This window comes from Protomyctophum bolini, assembly GCF_963924005.1.
Source record: "Protomyctophum bolini genome assembly, chromosome: 10".
NCBI classification, from domain to species: domain Eukaryota; kingdom Metazoa; phylum Chordata; class Actinopteri; order Myctophiformes; family Myctophidae; genus Protomyctophum; species Protomyctophum bolini.
In genome coordinates this window covers 9,030,828-9,046,480 of record NC_137871.1, presented here as the reverse complement: position 1 = coordinate 9,046,480, position 15,653 = coordinate 9,030,828, and the positions used below count along the sequence as shown (strand labels likewise).

General features: G+C 42.0%; 1 protein-coding gene across 1 annotated transcript; it reads left to right on the top strand.

The window, feature by feature from the left end:
* Nucleotides 1-7,291: 7,291 nt before the first annotated feature.
* Nucleotides 7,292-15,189, top strand: LOC308322141 (cationic amino acid transporter 2; the record flags this gene model as incomplete). Its single annotated transcript, XM_080773335.1, has 11 exons — nucleotides 7,292-7,661; nucleotides 8,367-8,522; nucleotides 9,077-9,233; nucleotides 9,447-9,583; nucleotides 11,379-11,601; nucleotides 12,346-12,482; nucleotides 12,846-12,948; nucleotides 13,413-13,540; nucleotides 13,808-13,974; nucleotides 14,827-14,935; nucleotides 15,059-15,189. 11 exons carry the CDS (start codon nucleotides 7,292-7,294, stop codon nucleotides 15,187-15,189), a joined length of 1,818 nt encoding a protein of 605 aa, XP_080629461.1.
* Between the last annotated feature and the right edge of the window lie 464 nt (nucleotides 15,190-15,653).

The window sequence follows — 15,653 nt, the reverse complement described above, 5'->3', positions numbered from 1 at the left end:
AGAGGTACAGTGACACGCCATACTTACAGACAAATGGATACTTCAGAAGCATATATAAACCATGCCATGGCATTCGAGCATCAACAACTTCTACAGGAAGGAACTTTCGGACACAACTCGCTCAAACTCCTATTACAAACAAGGGCATGTTCCACTGGATGGGTCATTTTTGTGTCATACAGATGTGGCATGTGTGGAGAATAGATCCATATCTTGCCCAAAGTAGCCTGCCTCACCAAGCCATGGGCCAACTATTGCAGGCCTACAACCTGACTCCTCATGACACATGCGCGTCCAGAATCTTTCATGGAGGGACTATCCCACTAAAGCTCAGATTTGTGGAGGCATATACCTCCCATCTCAGTTGTATGTTGTGGCACAAAGTTTTGCTGGACAGTGGACACTGCCACAGAGCAAAAGAGCAGGTCATTTCGGATTATTCTGTGGAGACTATACCCTGCCCATCAAGAGGAACAAGACCACTCACATTTCCAGATGTTCTGAGTACAGGGACACATGACTGACTGTGAATGAGTACAGGAACACAGGACTGACTGTATAGGGACACAGGACTGACTGTACAGGGACACAGGACTGACTGTGAATGAACTTGGTGTGGCAGCTTGTGTCCAGGGCTGGACTGGGACAAAAATTCGGCCCGGTCATTTTGCCTGACCGGCCCACCACAACCAGCGTGCAGATATATATATATATTTTAATTTTTTAAACATGTTTATTCATTTTCTTTACAGTACACATAAGTATTTTCAACAATTGACATATATTTTTTCCCCCCCCACATCCCCCTGGCAGCACAAATACAAACAACAGCGCGCAGATATAGCATAAACTCTATACCGCCCGCTCCGTCGAGGCACACACAAACAAACAAGCCCTAATACCACCACTTTTACAGAACAACATAAATGATACAAACCAACAGACAACTACACAACCCTTTGTAGAGGGTTTATTTGTCACTCACTGATACAGGTACAGTGAAATTATCATAATGGCACTGCATGGCAGAATGGCAGCACGCCCGGACCTTTCCTGGTGGCCTGCCGCCTATTGGCCTGCCTGCCTGTCAATTGTTTTTTTAATTTTTTTATCATGGCGGCCCCCTATACGGTCGCGGCCCACCGGGAATATGCCTGGTACGTCCTGTGGCCAGTCCAGCCCTGCTTGTGTCGTAGATCTCGAGGGCACTCGAATGATGATGATGAGCCTGCAATGCAGGAGACAGCAATGCATGAGATGCTTTCTGTATCTCGCGCCCCATATTCAGGTGTTTGCCACCCGAGATACAGCAGGCATTATACAGCAACCGGTTGATGACTTCAATCCAATTCCGGCCACAGTTGAGGTCTGCATTGCTATCCTGCTCTCAACATGCCACGTCTGACCAATGTATACATGACCACGGTAATTAAACACACTGACAATTTATCTGATAGGAAGTTAGGAGCACAATTATATTTGTGTCAGTAAAGGCACACACAACGCATTCCCCATACAAACAACGTACAACAAATGCACTGTGCATGTTCAAATCAGGTTTACATTAGTGAATAAGGTTATTATTCAATAATGCAAGAATAAATGCATGCTGGTATGGTCAGAACCCGACCATTTTCCACATCCATCCATCGCTCTAGGTCGTCCACCGTCGCTTCCAGTCATCCCGGTTCTATAATCTCCATACATCCGGCCAGTTCGTTGGTATACTTTGTGCTCCTGCGTCGTTCTTGAGTACATCCATGTTTGTGTGGGACGTCCTCGTGAACTGCCTGGCAGTTGTTGATGTCTTTGACAGTGTCCTGCTATAGTCTCATTCTCCTGGCTGCTATTTTCTGACTCACCCTTGGTATTCCCCCTCAACAGAATCTTGTTGGTAACATGTACACTACAGTTGTACACTCTTGCTGATGTTGTACTGCACGCAACATTCTGGTGTAGCACCTGTCAAGAAACTTCTGCAGGGTTGGCTTCAGGGTCCTGCATTCACTGCCGTATAGAAGAACAGACACCACCGTTGCGTAGAAGAAGCTGAGTTTGATTTGACGGGGGAGGTTGGAGTTCCATACATTGGTCATGTCATTCAGGGCCCTCCATAAAAGTGCCTTCCTCACTTTCAGGTCTTGCTTGGTTGTGTTGGCCCATGAGCCCAGGTACTTGTCCTTGACTTCCTTCAGCACAGTGCCTCCTGTTGTTGTCAGAGGTGGATGTTCCGCTGAGATGTTAGGTGATAACCTCAGTTTTCTTGGCATTTAGCATAATAACCGTGGCACACTCCAACTGTACTCTGTTCAGGAGTTCCTGTGCTTGTTCCACGTTGTCGGAGAGCAGGCTGATGTTGTCCGCATAGTGCAGGTCTGTCGGGACTCAGGACTATACTTTGGGGTGTTGTCTCGACCTCCTTGGTGTTAGAGTGAAGCCAAGATCCTGCTCTCATCCATTGATGGCCTCCCTGTCAAACTCCTCGCTGTTGCCATGATGCCATCTGGGGTGCACCACCTTGGCTCTTGTTCCTGCATACATGGCCTCTATCAACCGCTTATCTGTAGTCGGGTCGCGGGGGCAACAGCTCCACCAGAGAGCTCCAGATGTCCCTCTCAGAGAAACATTAGTAATTTCCTCCTGGGGGATCCCGAGGCGCTCCAAGTCGATGTAATCCTTCCATTTTCCACAGCATACATTTATTTCTTTATTTCTTTACATTTTGTGGGGGAATTAGCCTATTTGTGGGGAGCCCACAATGTCTAGGTTCCCACCCAACCTGCATCCGATTTACAGGTTTCCTCCTGGGACATGAGCAACAGTCTGTACTCTGTATTGATTAGTAGGAAGCATGTCAGACTCAGCATATAACCTCAGAACCTACTGTCAGCTAACAACCCAAATGGACTGAATGTGCTGATATAGCAATGCTAGTATAGAGGAGTATACATTAATGCTCAGTTCACATCAACAGTGACCTCTGCTGCTTTGAAAATGTAATGAGCCTTATTGGACACAAGCTTGTAAATCAGACAAAATGCAGGCAGGCAGAATAGGTTACTTACTTTCATGTAATCTTTTAGATTACACTTCTCATCTAACAAATGCATTTATTTATCGTGCAATATGATTCATTATATACATATTGGTTAAGCTGCAAATGTTATTGTACCAAATAGAAAGAAAGAAAGAAAGAAAGAGAAAGAAAGAAAGAAAGAAAGACAAAGAAAGAAATAAAGAACAAACAAACGAACGAACGAGCGAAAACAGCAAGCGAGAACAGAAGTACCCTACTTTTGACATCCGCATAGGATTTGCTGTAGCCCGTGTCAAATAATGAGCACATTATGGTGAAAACTGGCCCAGAGTGAGAAAGGCCACTTTGTGACTAATTCCACTGAGTAGGAGGGTCACACAGGCCAGCCTTGTATATATCGCTGTCAAAATCATGTTTCCTTCATCAGAGTAAACAGAGTGGATGTATTTACCAAGCCCGAGTTCTCCTGGGGTAAGAGACAAGGTAAAGAATTTATCTGTCTACATAACAATACAGCTTTTTCCCCCTTTCTTTCTTTCTTTCTTTCTTTCTTTCTGACTTTCTTTCTTTCTTTCTTTCTTTCTTTCTTTCTTTCTTTCTGACTTTCTTACCTTTCTTTCTTTCTTTCTTTCTTTCTTTCAGATTCCACTATTCAGGTAAGGTAATCAAAGGTCTTTTGCACATCTGAATGCAATCTGTGTGACAGGTGCATTGGTGGAGTAAACATGTACAGAGATCCAACAATACAAAACTCTTGCACACTGTCTTCACTTGCATAAAGAAAGCAATATTAATCGCAATGTTTCAGTCTTGGAACCTCTGCAGTCATTGTGATGCAGCCAGAGCCATTGAGTTTAAACTTGTTGCCTTTATTGAGCAAGCTAGACAAGATGTTTTTATTTTTATGATTGATATGCACTTTTTTGTTGTTGCAATTTTTAAAACAATTTTCTCACAACTATCTACCGTAAAAACCCCAAGAAATGGCATGTACTGTATATGCATGTGGATATATCCTTACAGTCTACGGCGGATTGTATATTGATTGAGCTTCGGTGTGATTCAAGCCTTAATTTGATCTCACAGGTCATAAACCATGGTCTTCACGCTTCACCTGCCCATAAGTTGGTCTAGTATTAGCTACTGTACATTCGGTTCTGCTTTAAGCATAGTGTACTGTACAGTATATCTCAGCCAGTGGTATCTGTGGAAACATAGTGGACAAAGCGCTGGTCAAAGGTACTCGGTTAGGTAGTCGGGTCAGCTGCAGGGTGCAGCAGCCTCACTCGCCTGTGTGCTGAGGCGGATGCCAGGAGGGATTAGGTGAGCTGAATTCCCCTGATGGGAGACAAGAAGCGGAAAGCTATCTCAATGAGAGTATGTGAGTTGCCTGCTGCATGTGTATAAGCTATGAAAGCTGCTTTGTTCTCCTAAGATTCATTATCTTGGTAGCGCCATTGGTCTACTGAGATCACACACCCCTGATAGACAGGCCGAAAAGCAATGCAAGTAAGCATTAGCTAGTGCACAAACGTCCAGATAACCCTAATAATAAGGTCGTGGTTGGGCTCACTCCGGCCGAATAACACACACGCCACTCTGTCTTCTTTTGGTGGTACGATCCCCGGCTCCTCCTGGCTTAAAAGGCCAGTCCACGCGCCAACGCAACTCCCGTTGCATGTAACTACTTGCAACTACTTGCACAAGGAGTTGCATTGGTGACTGTGGAATGGCCTTAAAACTGTTTTAATTCAAGGAGTTGCGACTAGTTGCACTGGTGCGGTCTGGCCTTTATGTTGATGTGTCTGTCCTTGAGCAAGACACTGAAACCCTAACTTCTCCCAAGGAGCAGGTGCCTTGCATATAGACCATTTACCATTTAGTGGTACAATCCAGAATTTATTTTAATGAATACAATCTTAATTTAACCAATCTGTATGGTAGAGTATGTTGCAATATAACAAATCTGCAGTGGTTGAAGGTGGTCTCCCAAGTCCCTATACTCTTCCATTGAGTCATTTCGACCCTGGTGTCGTGTCGTTTGTAGCACAAAGTCTACATAGCCTACCCCTAATCCTTCATTGTAGACATGTTACTTCTCCTCGAAAGAGAGCTTCCCTCCGATTTTCAATCTCGATGCCCAAGTGCCAGTCAGATGAAAGGGAATGTCCCAACTAGTATAGTATAGTATAGTATAGTATAGTATAGTATAGTATAGTATAGTATAGTATAGTATAGTATAGTACAATATATCATTGTAATGTATTGTATGATTTGATTGGATAGTGATAGCAATTGTTTGTGTCTTCAATGGCAGTTCGTTGTTCAGCTGATCAGATTGTTAAGACCAGTTGTCGTTCCAACATACGTATGCCTTAAAGGAGTAGTTCACCCAAAGGATTACTTATTTTCTATCAATTACACACGCCATGAAGCTTTGCATTCATGGAGATTTATTTAGTTTTCGTCGCATTCCTAAGCCAATAATTTGATGACCGGCGGAGTCGAGACCCCTATTGACCAATGACCCGGTCATCAAATTATTAGTTTAGGACTGCGACAAAAATAAAAAGGCCACAAACTCAAGGCTTCATGGGGTGTGTAATTGATAGAAAATGAGAATGACTCCTTTAATAAGGTTTAATAATAACTACTAGTAGTACTTCAAACTACTGTATAGCTGATACTGTACTTACACACAGACTTCATACAGTTCTTGAAAACAATGCATTTGAAGATGAAAAACGGCATACTCGATGTATCCCATCATGTAGCCCTCATTTATTTGATTTCACTGAGCTATGTACCACAGTTCTCTAATACTTAATACTAATACTAATCCGTTATGTGAAGGACGATCCCAAAGTCAAGGAAGCATGTGTGCCTCAAAGGTTACTATTTGGTTTATCTTAAAAGCATAATCATAAAAAAGATTACCAAAGCTGTTGTTCACAGATAGTGCTAATACATTCAAGCATATGTAATCCTAACCACATGTTTAACCCTTTTATACAAAGAAAGAATTTGGAGAAGTTAATTAGCATGTGACTATAGGTTCTTCAGCACCAAAACAAATGTAATAATAATAATAATAATAATAGCTAGACATATAAAAGGTAGAATTACTACCAACTGCAAATGATCACAGGACATAAAACACACAAAAGGGAACACCTATTCATCATAATTAGATGTTTTATGATTTAGTCTTACAGTGAAAAGGCCTACTAATTACATTGTCATTGTCCTTTTTTTTGCCGTTTTCTGTTTCAGGTTAAAAATGCATTTTCAAGGACACCTGACGAAAGGCGGCAGAACTGCATTTAAAAGTTACATTGTCACATTGAGACAGAATGCCATCTACACCTGAACGCAGCTCTTAGAACATTTCAAGCCTGAGGAGGTTAGCACTTATAGGCTACTTAGTATTTGACAAAATGCTATACAAATGTAGTATAGAGTTAATGTGTCATAATTGAATACTTTAATCTCACTTAGTGTAAGTGAGCAGGGAGTGAGGTAGGGCGTTATGTAGGTGCTGTGTGAAAAAGAACAGACATCAGCACTATCATATCAGAGAGATGATAACAGAAAGTACATATAAAAGTCATATAAAATGTGAATTAGTGGAGTAACAATCTCTATGAATTGGATCTAGCACACGTCTTTAGCAGGCGATAATTCGGAAGGTAAGCGAATCTCATTTATAAATCCTTTATTATTATCCTTGATTTAACCCTATAATGAAATATTGATGGTTTTGAGAAAAGGAAAATGCTATCTGTTGCATATTAAAGCCAGATGGCTGATTAATTGAATAGTTATATACACTGAATGTTATATGGTATATACACTACACAGTATATACTATATAGTGATCATTTAAACATCATCATGTTTGACGAAAGGCTGCTTTATCTAAGAAGTAAAGTAAATCAATCAATAAATGAATGTTGTGTGTGAACAAAACAAGATCTTTGAGTGTGCGGATGGTCTGACAATTATTCACTGACACATTCAGTGATCCGTCCTCCTCCCCCCCCCCCCCCCCCCCCCCCTCCCTCCCACTGCCCACCCTCCCCACCCACTCTTTTCTTGGCATTCACACACACGACCGTTCCTTCTCTTTCTCAGTCTCTCACTCATGTTGCACTCCCACCTGTAAGCTTCCACTTTCATTTATTTTCCTCCTTTTGACCAAACTTCTCATATAGCACCCCGGTTTATACCCCCAGAGGGAGAGGACGAGGAGCCATGCCTTGTGGGATGTTAAAGTCATTCCTGTTCAGCCTGTCTCGGAGGAAACCCCTGGAGTGCAAGGATGAGGAGTCCACGTTCAAACGGTGCCTGACCACGCTGGACCTGGTGGCCCTGGGCGTGGGCAGCACCCTGGGCGCCGGGGTCTACGTGCTGTCCGGAGAGGTGGCGAGGGAGACCTCCGGCCCCAGCATCATCATCTCGTTCTTCATCGCCGCCGTGGCCTCCGTGTTCGCCGGTTTGTGCTACGCAGAGTTCGGGTCCAGGGTCCCCAAGACGGGCTCGGCCTACCTCTACAGCTATGTGACCGTCGGAGAGCTGCTGGCATTCATCACCGGGTGGAATCTGCTTCTCTCCTACGTCATAGGCAAGTTTAACAACGGGGTCACTTCATTTGATGAGAGTAAAAGGGTCACTTCATCATCGTTCAAACAATATTCAACAGGACAACTGGCCTTGCTGCTGTTAAATATAATTTGAATGATGATTAATGGCTGTCTGTATAGCTACAGGTGCTTTTTTGATAGCTCAGGTATATATGATTGCCTCTTTACTGAGGCCAGTCCTATATATATATATAATATATATTTATAGTGTAAGAAATCATAAAAGGTGTATTATGTTTAATAGTTACAATATTGGCATTTATTTTCATGACCAATAACGCAAAAAAAGTGCAGGCTACGGATTTAATTGCGTTTTTAGTTTTTCTTCAGAGAACATGCTCGACTCACCATGAACCTAAAGCCTCATAAATGATCAACCATCAAGTACACTAGAATCTAATAATATCCTGTAACCTTTCACCCGTTGTAAAAAGCAATTTTATGATGAATCATGTTCACAACGGAGCATTTAGCAAATGGACCTTAGTATGTGGTTACACAGCTCATTAACTTCACTGCATCCATGTTACTTAAACGACACGACATACTGTATATGTCCAACGGTACGTCATTTGTAATCCGACTGATACATTCTCAGTTTTTCCTCTATTTATGGCTGCCATTAAATGGCCACGCGTTGTGGTTGATTGCTTTATTATTGTTATATCCTCCCTTTATCTCCTCAGGGACCTCCAGTGTGGCACGGGCGTGGAGTGGCACTTTCGATGACCTGATAGGGGGTGTCATGGCCAAGTTCTTTGAGAAGCATGTTGCCATGGGCCAACCCGGCCTGGCACCCTACCCAGACTTCTTTGCTGCTGGTCTTATTATACTATTAGCAGGTATAATGTCACATAACTTGGTATAGTCAAACAGTTTTACTGTCGGTTCACAACATGAACATTGATATATTTGATGCGCGGGTCAACTTGTCATCCTAGAAAAAAACCAACAGTTCGGAAAATTATTATCGAACTGATAATTTCTTTACTCCGACGTACCAATAGTCCGACATACGTGGCCGCCGGTTAACACGCGTGGCATCCGCGTGCGATTAGGCCTTTCGATATCCTTACCTAAATGAGCATAGTTGACATATTTTCTCTGTTCTATGCAGATATGTGGGTTTGTGATATTTACAATAATCACCATATCAGTCACAGCTACAACTATAACTGGCTGGTATAGTGATAATGTCAATTCTGACCCGCACATCACTAGTTGACATTGTGGTGATATAGATTTCAGATTTTGGGACCTCATAAAACAAGATACATAGAAATACACAGTATACAGATACATATAATATGCAGATACATACATTTATACCCACCCCACCAACCACCAAATCAGCAGCAGTGTTTTTCCTTTTCTTCTTTTTTTTGTTTTTATAAAGGCGTGCTAGCCTTCGGTGTGAAGGAGTCCACAACAATTAACAAGATCTTCACAGCCGTCAACATCCTGGTGCTGGTATTTGTTGTGATTTCTGGGTTCATCAAGGGAGACATCGCTAATTGGCAGATCACTGAAGAGGCTGTGTTTAACGCAACGGTGTAAGTCATGTTTAAAAGCCATACCATCACATCATTGTTTCGCTTTTAGTTTAGCTTTAACCACTTAAGTCCAATAATATTCTTCTCGCGATGTGAGATTATTACAGCCAAATATTTTCACCTATAGTATAATGACATACCCAAAAAGGGATGCCAGGTTGAATGTGTTTAAGTTTAGCTTTAAATGTCGACTAACATTTCTCTCCCGTCCAGAAACCAGACCATTAGCAATGCCACATCAAGTGAGTTTGGTATCGGTGGATTCTTCCCCTATGGTTTTGACGGAACCGTGGCAGGAGCTGCAACCTGTTTCTATGCTTTTGTTGGGTTTGACTGCATTGCTACAACTGGTATGTGAACCACAGGGATCGTGGAATAACAAGAAATATTACATAGTCATATTTGTCAGGTGAATCAAACGCTGTCTCCGTTGTGCATCTTTCCTGCTCTCCAGTTTGCTCATAACATTTGGAGGTGTTATTACTAAGGCACTCCGCTCCACTGGGGTGTTTATATACCGGTATGTCTATGGTTGAGAGTGTGGTCTGGGCATTGCAGACTTCCACCGTGCCCGTGTCATAGCGTAAGAGGCAGCCAATCATGACTATAGTTCGCTACTATGCGATTGGCTGGAGGCGTTTAGGCGGCTCCCATTGGCTTAGGCGACGTTTTGGTGGCTCCCATTGGCTTAGGCAGCATGGGGGCGACTCCCATTGATGACTATAGGACGCTTACATTTCATGAGCTTTCATTAGCCAGGTTTCACCTGACAAAAATAACTCCACAATAAAGGTCTTTAGAAACTGGGGGTGTGGCGGATAATAAACAATACAAAAATGCATCTCCAAATATTTCCCATCAAACTATTAATATATTTGATAGAAACTTGATACAGGCTCATTCATACAGGTTGATGCCTATATTCGCAGCAAGAATCGAATCGGCCGTGTTGCTTTATCGCCTCATAACACCCATGTTCTGTGTGGATATAGCCTTACTCTATATACAAACATATAAAATAATATTTCATCATAATTAATCACACGAATAAATTAAGTAAGGACCTTTAGTCGCACTACTCACACTTGGCCACACCCCAATCGTGATGTACGATAACCACAGAGTGCCGAAGTCCTGACGTCACTCGCTCATCCCCTGGTTCATGGAAGTTTTTCTCTATGGAGAATAACATGGGGTCATCTTAAAATCGTCTCATATAAGCATTGTGGTCCAAAAATAAGCAAACTGTCTCGGCGAAACAAAATGTGGAACGCCCTATACCAACAGTCATTAAGACATGCAAATCCCTTGACTCCTTCAAAACCGCTATCAAAAGGCACCTACGGACGTCTGCAATTCGAAACTGGCCCCCGTAAATTCTGAATCCCCCCCACCGCCCACCCCTTTTTCCCCTCAATGTATTTGTTTCTTTTCTTTTACCTCCTTTATGATGAATTCCTGTTCTGTTCTTTGACTATATAGAAGTGTCTATTTGTACGTCTCTAAATGTTTTGATGAATTGAACAAGGTGGACCCTCTTGTAAACAAGTGTAATGCTTAATTGGGTCGTCCACTCACAGTTAACAGTCTTTGTATTGAGTTTGTGCTTGAAATGTACTGTAAATGGTAAATGGTGCATTTATATAGCGCCTTTAACCAAGGTGCTTTACATATAGATTGTGCATTACATTCACCCATTCACACACACATTCATACACCGATGGCGGCGGAAACCATGCATGCAAGGCACCAACCAGCACATCAGGAGCAATTAGGGGTTCAGTGTCTTGCTCAAGGACACTTCGACAGCAACTCTGTTGGTTCGAACTGGCAACCTTACGGTTACCAGCCACTCTACCCCTGAGCCACCGCCAAATTACTGTAATTCTGCAAACTATTAATAAATATTTCAATCAATCAATCACATACACTACCATTCAAAGACAATATAAGGCTACACCCTATACCCGTGACACATGGCTATACCCGTGACACATGCTCTGTTGTGACCTCAATTAAGGGTGAAATGACAAAAATAAATAAAAGCAATCTCTAATTGCTCTCAGAACTGTAATCAATCCATCCCTCTTCTGATCAAACAAAGAAATGTACAACATCGTCTTTGTGTCTCGTCTTTGCATATAGGTGAAGAGTGTAAGAACCCACAAAAGTCGATTCCCATCGGCATCGTGGTCTCACTGCTCATCTGCTTCGTGGCCTATTTCGCCGTGTCGGCCTCCCTCACCCTCATGCAGCCCTACTACGAGCTGAACGTGCAGAGCCCCCTGCCCGTGGCCTTTGAGTACATCGGTTGGGGTCCGGCCAAATACGTAGTGGCCGTGGGGTCACTCTGTGCCCTTTCTACCAGGTGAGAAATGGAGGTGGCCGGCGCCGGCCGGCATTGCTGTTGGCTGTCATTGTGCAGTGCATGAGCGCACTGCATGGTCTAGTCTGCCAGCCTGCAGTCTCTGTCTGCTTGTGTTCTATATATGCCAGCCTAGTCTTGTCTGTCTGTTATTCGCTTACCTTTCAGAAGGGAAAAGCATTTAAAGAATTTAGAAGAATCAAATACATTTCAATATTTATATTAGTTTAAAGCTGACACGCACTGATGAAGGCCAGGTGGATGAATATGTTTTGTGTGTGTGTGTATGTCATCATGACTAGAATGACTCATAAGAATAAACCCTTTTCCTTATGTTCATTATTGTTAAAGCTGCAATTCGTACCTTTTACGTACTAAAATTTCAAGGCAGCAACTTGTTAACCAGTAGTTGTCCTACCCAGTGGTGTAAAGTACAGTTACTCAAGTACTGTGGCTGATGATTTTGTTTCCAAGAGCATTGACCACGCCTCCAGGTCTTAAGTTAAGTAATAAGACCTGGACACGCAAAATACAGCCCACTTTAAATTATAATGTCTTAGTGGAAGAGTAGAGAGACCACCTCCGACCACTGCAGACGTGCAGCTATAGTTGTATTGTATTAACATACGATACTAACTCTACCATACAGATTGGTTAACTTGAAATACATTTGTATTAATTAAAATATGTATATTTTGGTAATACTTTGGTAAATCTTACAAAAAGTTGTGTGTATTCCTCCCCCAGTCTACTGGGTTCCATGTTCCCTATGCCCCGTGTGCTGTTTGCCATGGCAAGAGATGGCCTGCTTTTCACAGTACTAACCAGAGTCAGTGCCAACCAGAGTCCTGCTATAGCTACTATTTCATCTGGGATTGTGGCAGGTACAATAGTTTTTGTTTTTATACTGGCTATAGGGCAGGGGTCTTCAACGCTTTTCAAGCCAAAGATCCCTTTAGCTGAGATAGAGATGAAGCATACCCCACTACAGACAGTATATGAAATTGTGTCATATAGTGTGTAATTAATATGTATTTTCAGACATTTAACCACAATTTAACCACTTACATCGTCAATACTTTCACTCTGCCCTTTTTTTTCCATCTACACCAAAGTATTTGCCGAAAATAGTAGCGAGGCGTTGTGAGCTTGTAGATCTGCTATCTTCGTCTAATGTTCCACCAAGATAGTTGTATGGTGTTGAAATAATGATGATGATAATAATCTGTATTCCTTGTATCTTATAGCCATCATGGCCCTTGTGTTTGACCTGAAAGCTCTGGTGGATATGATGTCCATTGGGACTCTGTTTGCTTACACTCTTGTGGCGGTGTGCATTCTTATACTGAGGTATGTATACGGCAAATCTCATTGTTCCATAGATTCAATGACTTTCTTTACTAATTCTATTTATCCTTTACTTAAAGCAACCAATCACTGCTTATACTGTAGTTACTTTTTCACACTACAATGCATTATGCAATGTTTTTTGTTATTATTATACAGTGGCGATTACAATGCATTTATTTAGTAAAAGGCTTTATAATTGTTGGGGTTATTGTTATAAAGCATTAGGAGGATTTTTGAGTTGTTATAACTATGATTATACAGTGTCTATACGCAGATTATAATGCATTATATATATATATATATATATATATATATATATATATATATATATATATATATATATAATGCATTATAAACATGGGCTTAATAAGAAGTGCTACCAAAATAAGTTCCAGAAATGCAGTCGTTGTCTGCTAGACCAAAATAAATGTATTAAAAATACATTTGTAATCTTTGCCATCAAGGTATCGAGCGGATGAAAATGAACCGAAAGAAGTGAAGGTCGGTGAATCAAACAATAACTGCCTGAAGCCTCCATCAGGACCCACTGCAGTCACCACAAGAACAGTAACAATCTTGACTGTAACTTGTAGTAAGTATCAACACACACAACACAAGCATGTCACCCCTCTGAGTCTATAAGCCAGTGTGTCCCAAACGGTGTGCCAACATTTACAGAGCGATAAGAGTGATAACACGTGTGTAATAGAGTCTGTTTTGCATGGATGTGAATACATGTGTGCCTTGAGATTTTGATTTGAACCGTGGTGTGCCTTTGACACAAAACGTTTTAAAAGTACTGGTCTATAGGGCTTATTCAAATGTTCCTTCACTAATCTCCCTCTCTCTTTCTTTGCAGTTGTTATCATCATTGTCCTTTGTGTGCTCCTGACCCAAGCCCTGGATGCTCTGGCCGAGGGGAAGGCGTGGGTCATTGTACTCGTCACCGTCTTATTGCTCACATTGGTGACCATCGTCTTCTTTATCTGGAGACATCCACAGAGTGGAGTCAAGGCCTCTTTCATGGTAGGTATTTTAAGTGTAAATCTATGGGCCCTTTCTTGCACCTGGCACTGTGGCACACATCGCAAAGTGGTACTATAAAAAGGGGTGTTCAGGTGTCATCGCTAGTTTCCAGTTGAGGCAATTGTTATTTTTACGCCCACGTTGTATAATTACCAAATGTTTTTGCACTCCTCTGCGCACCCATGGGTGTGTGTTGGTCTGGAAAATGAGGCTAAAGGGCCACTTCACCACTTTTGCAACCAGATCTTATTTTAATGATGCTGAATAGAGGAAGGACGCGCTGCCGTGGTCCTTTGTTTGTTGTGAACAGAAAACAGTTGCTCGTTGGCGAGGGTTCAAACATGAAAGGATAAAAAAGGGGTCCAAGGCACTCCAGTTCCAGTCCAAAGTGAAAAAGCCTTTATTTTATGGCATGGCAAAGATCCTAAAAAAATGGACCAACGCGTTTCGGCTACAAGCCTTCGTCAGGTAGCCGAAACGTGTTGGTCCATTCTTATGGTGGGTGTAATGATGTTTAGGACACAAGAAACACTTTCCGGAGGTTTTCGCGTGTGTAATATGCGTTATATTCTATGAAAATGTGGTCTCACTTCCTTCCTGGACTACAAATCATACCTCCATGTGCGCTCTCCCCCCCCCCCCTCTCCACAAGGAGGGGTATTGCACCAAAGCATTATGGTCATTGTAACATAATTGGAGCATCCAATGGAATCTATGCCCTAGGCCTAGGGGTTTAGTCTTGCGGTGGGGGTTTGGGGTGTTATCACCTAACAGAGATGCCATATACAATACACAGATGATTGTGCGATTGTTGACTACAAGAGCTGTATATGTCCCTCTTTTCTATGCAAGGTTCCATTTCTTCCTGCACTGCCAATACTGAGTGTGTTCATCAACATGTACCTGATGGTCCAGTTAGGAGGAGAGACGTGGATACGTTACGCTATCTGGATGCTTGTCGGTAAGATCATGCAGTCAGTTTATACAATGGCTGGGAGAACGAGCCGTTGCATGAGCAGGTTTGAAGGTTCATTGAAATTATTACATGGTGAAATGTAATGAATCCTTATGTCGGTCTGTATAGGGTTCGTCATCTATTTCGGCTATGGGATCCGCAACAGTGTTCAGAGAAAGCGCCTCATGGCCAGCCACGTGAATATCGAAACTATCAGTGCCAGGTCGGACAATGACGTCATCAAAGAAGAGAAATTCTAGGCTTGTTGGCGGACGAAAGGAACAGAGAAAGACAGATAGGTTGAGATGTTACAGCTACTGGAATTGCACACAGTACTGTTCTATTTGGTCCGTGGTGCCAAATTTGTTCAGTTTTCATCGGTGTCAAAATTACATGTACATAATGATGGACAGAGTCTACCTATCGCCTTGTATTATTCCCCGATGTTACTGTATTACACAGTGATATACGGTCTGTGGTTGTATTTTATGATTTTTCTTCAATGAGAAGATGTCACTATGTTGTCCTTGAATAGACTGTATATGTATGGATCATGTTGTATACTGTATATGTGACATATATTATGTGATGCATTTTCGCTTTCAAACGTGTGTTTATTTGTAAAGATTAGCTTGTTGAGAAAAATGCATTTATATCACAAGCCTTTGTTTGCTACAGAGATAATTCTCGTAATTTATCTAAAGGTTTGATTGGTAATCTGCCT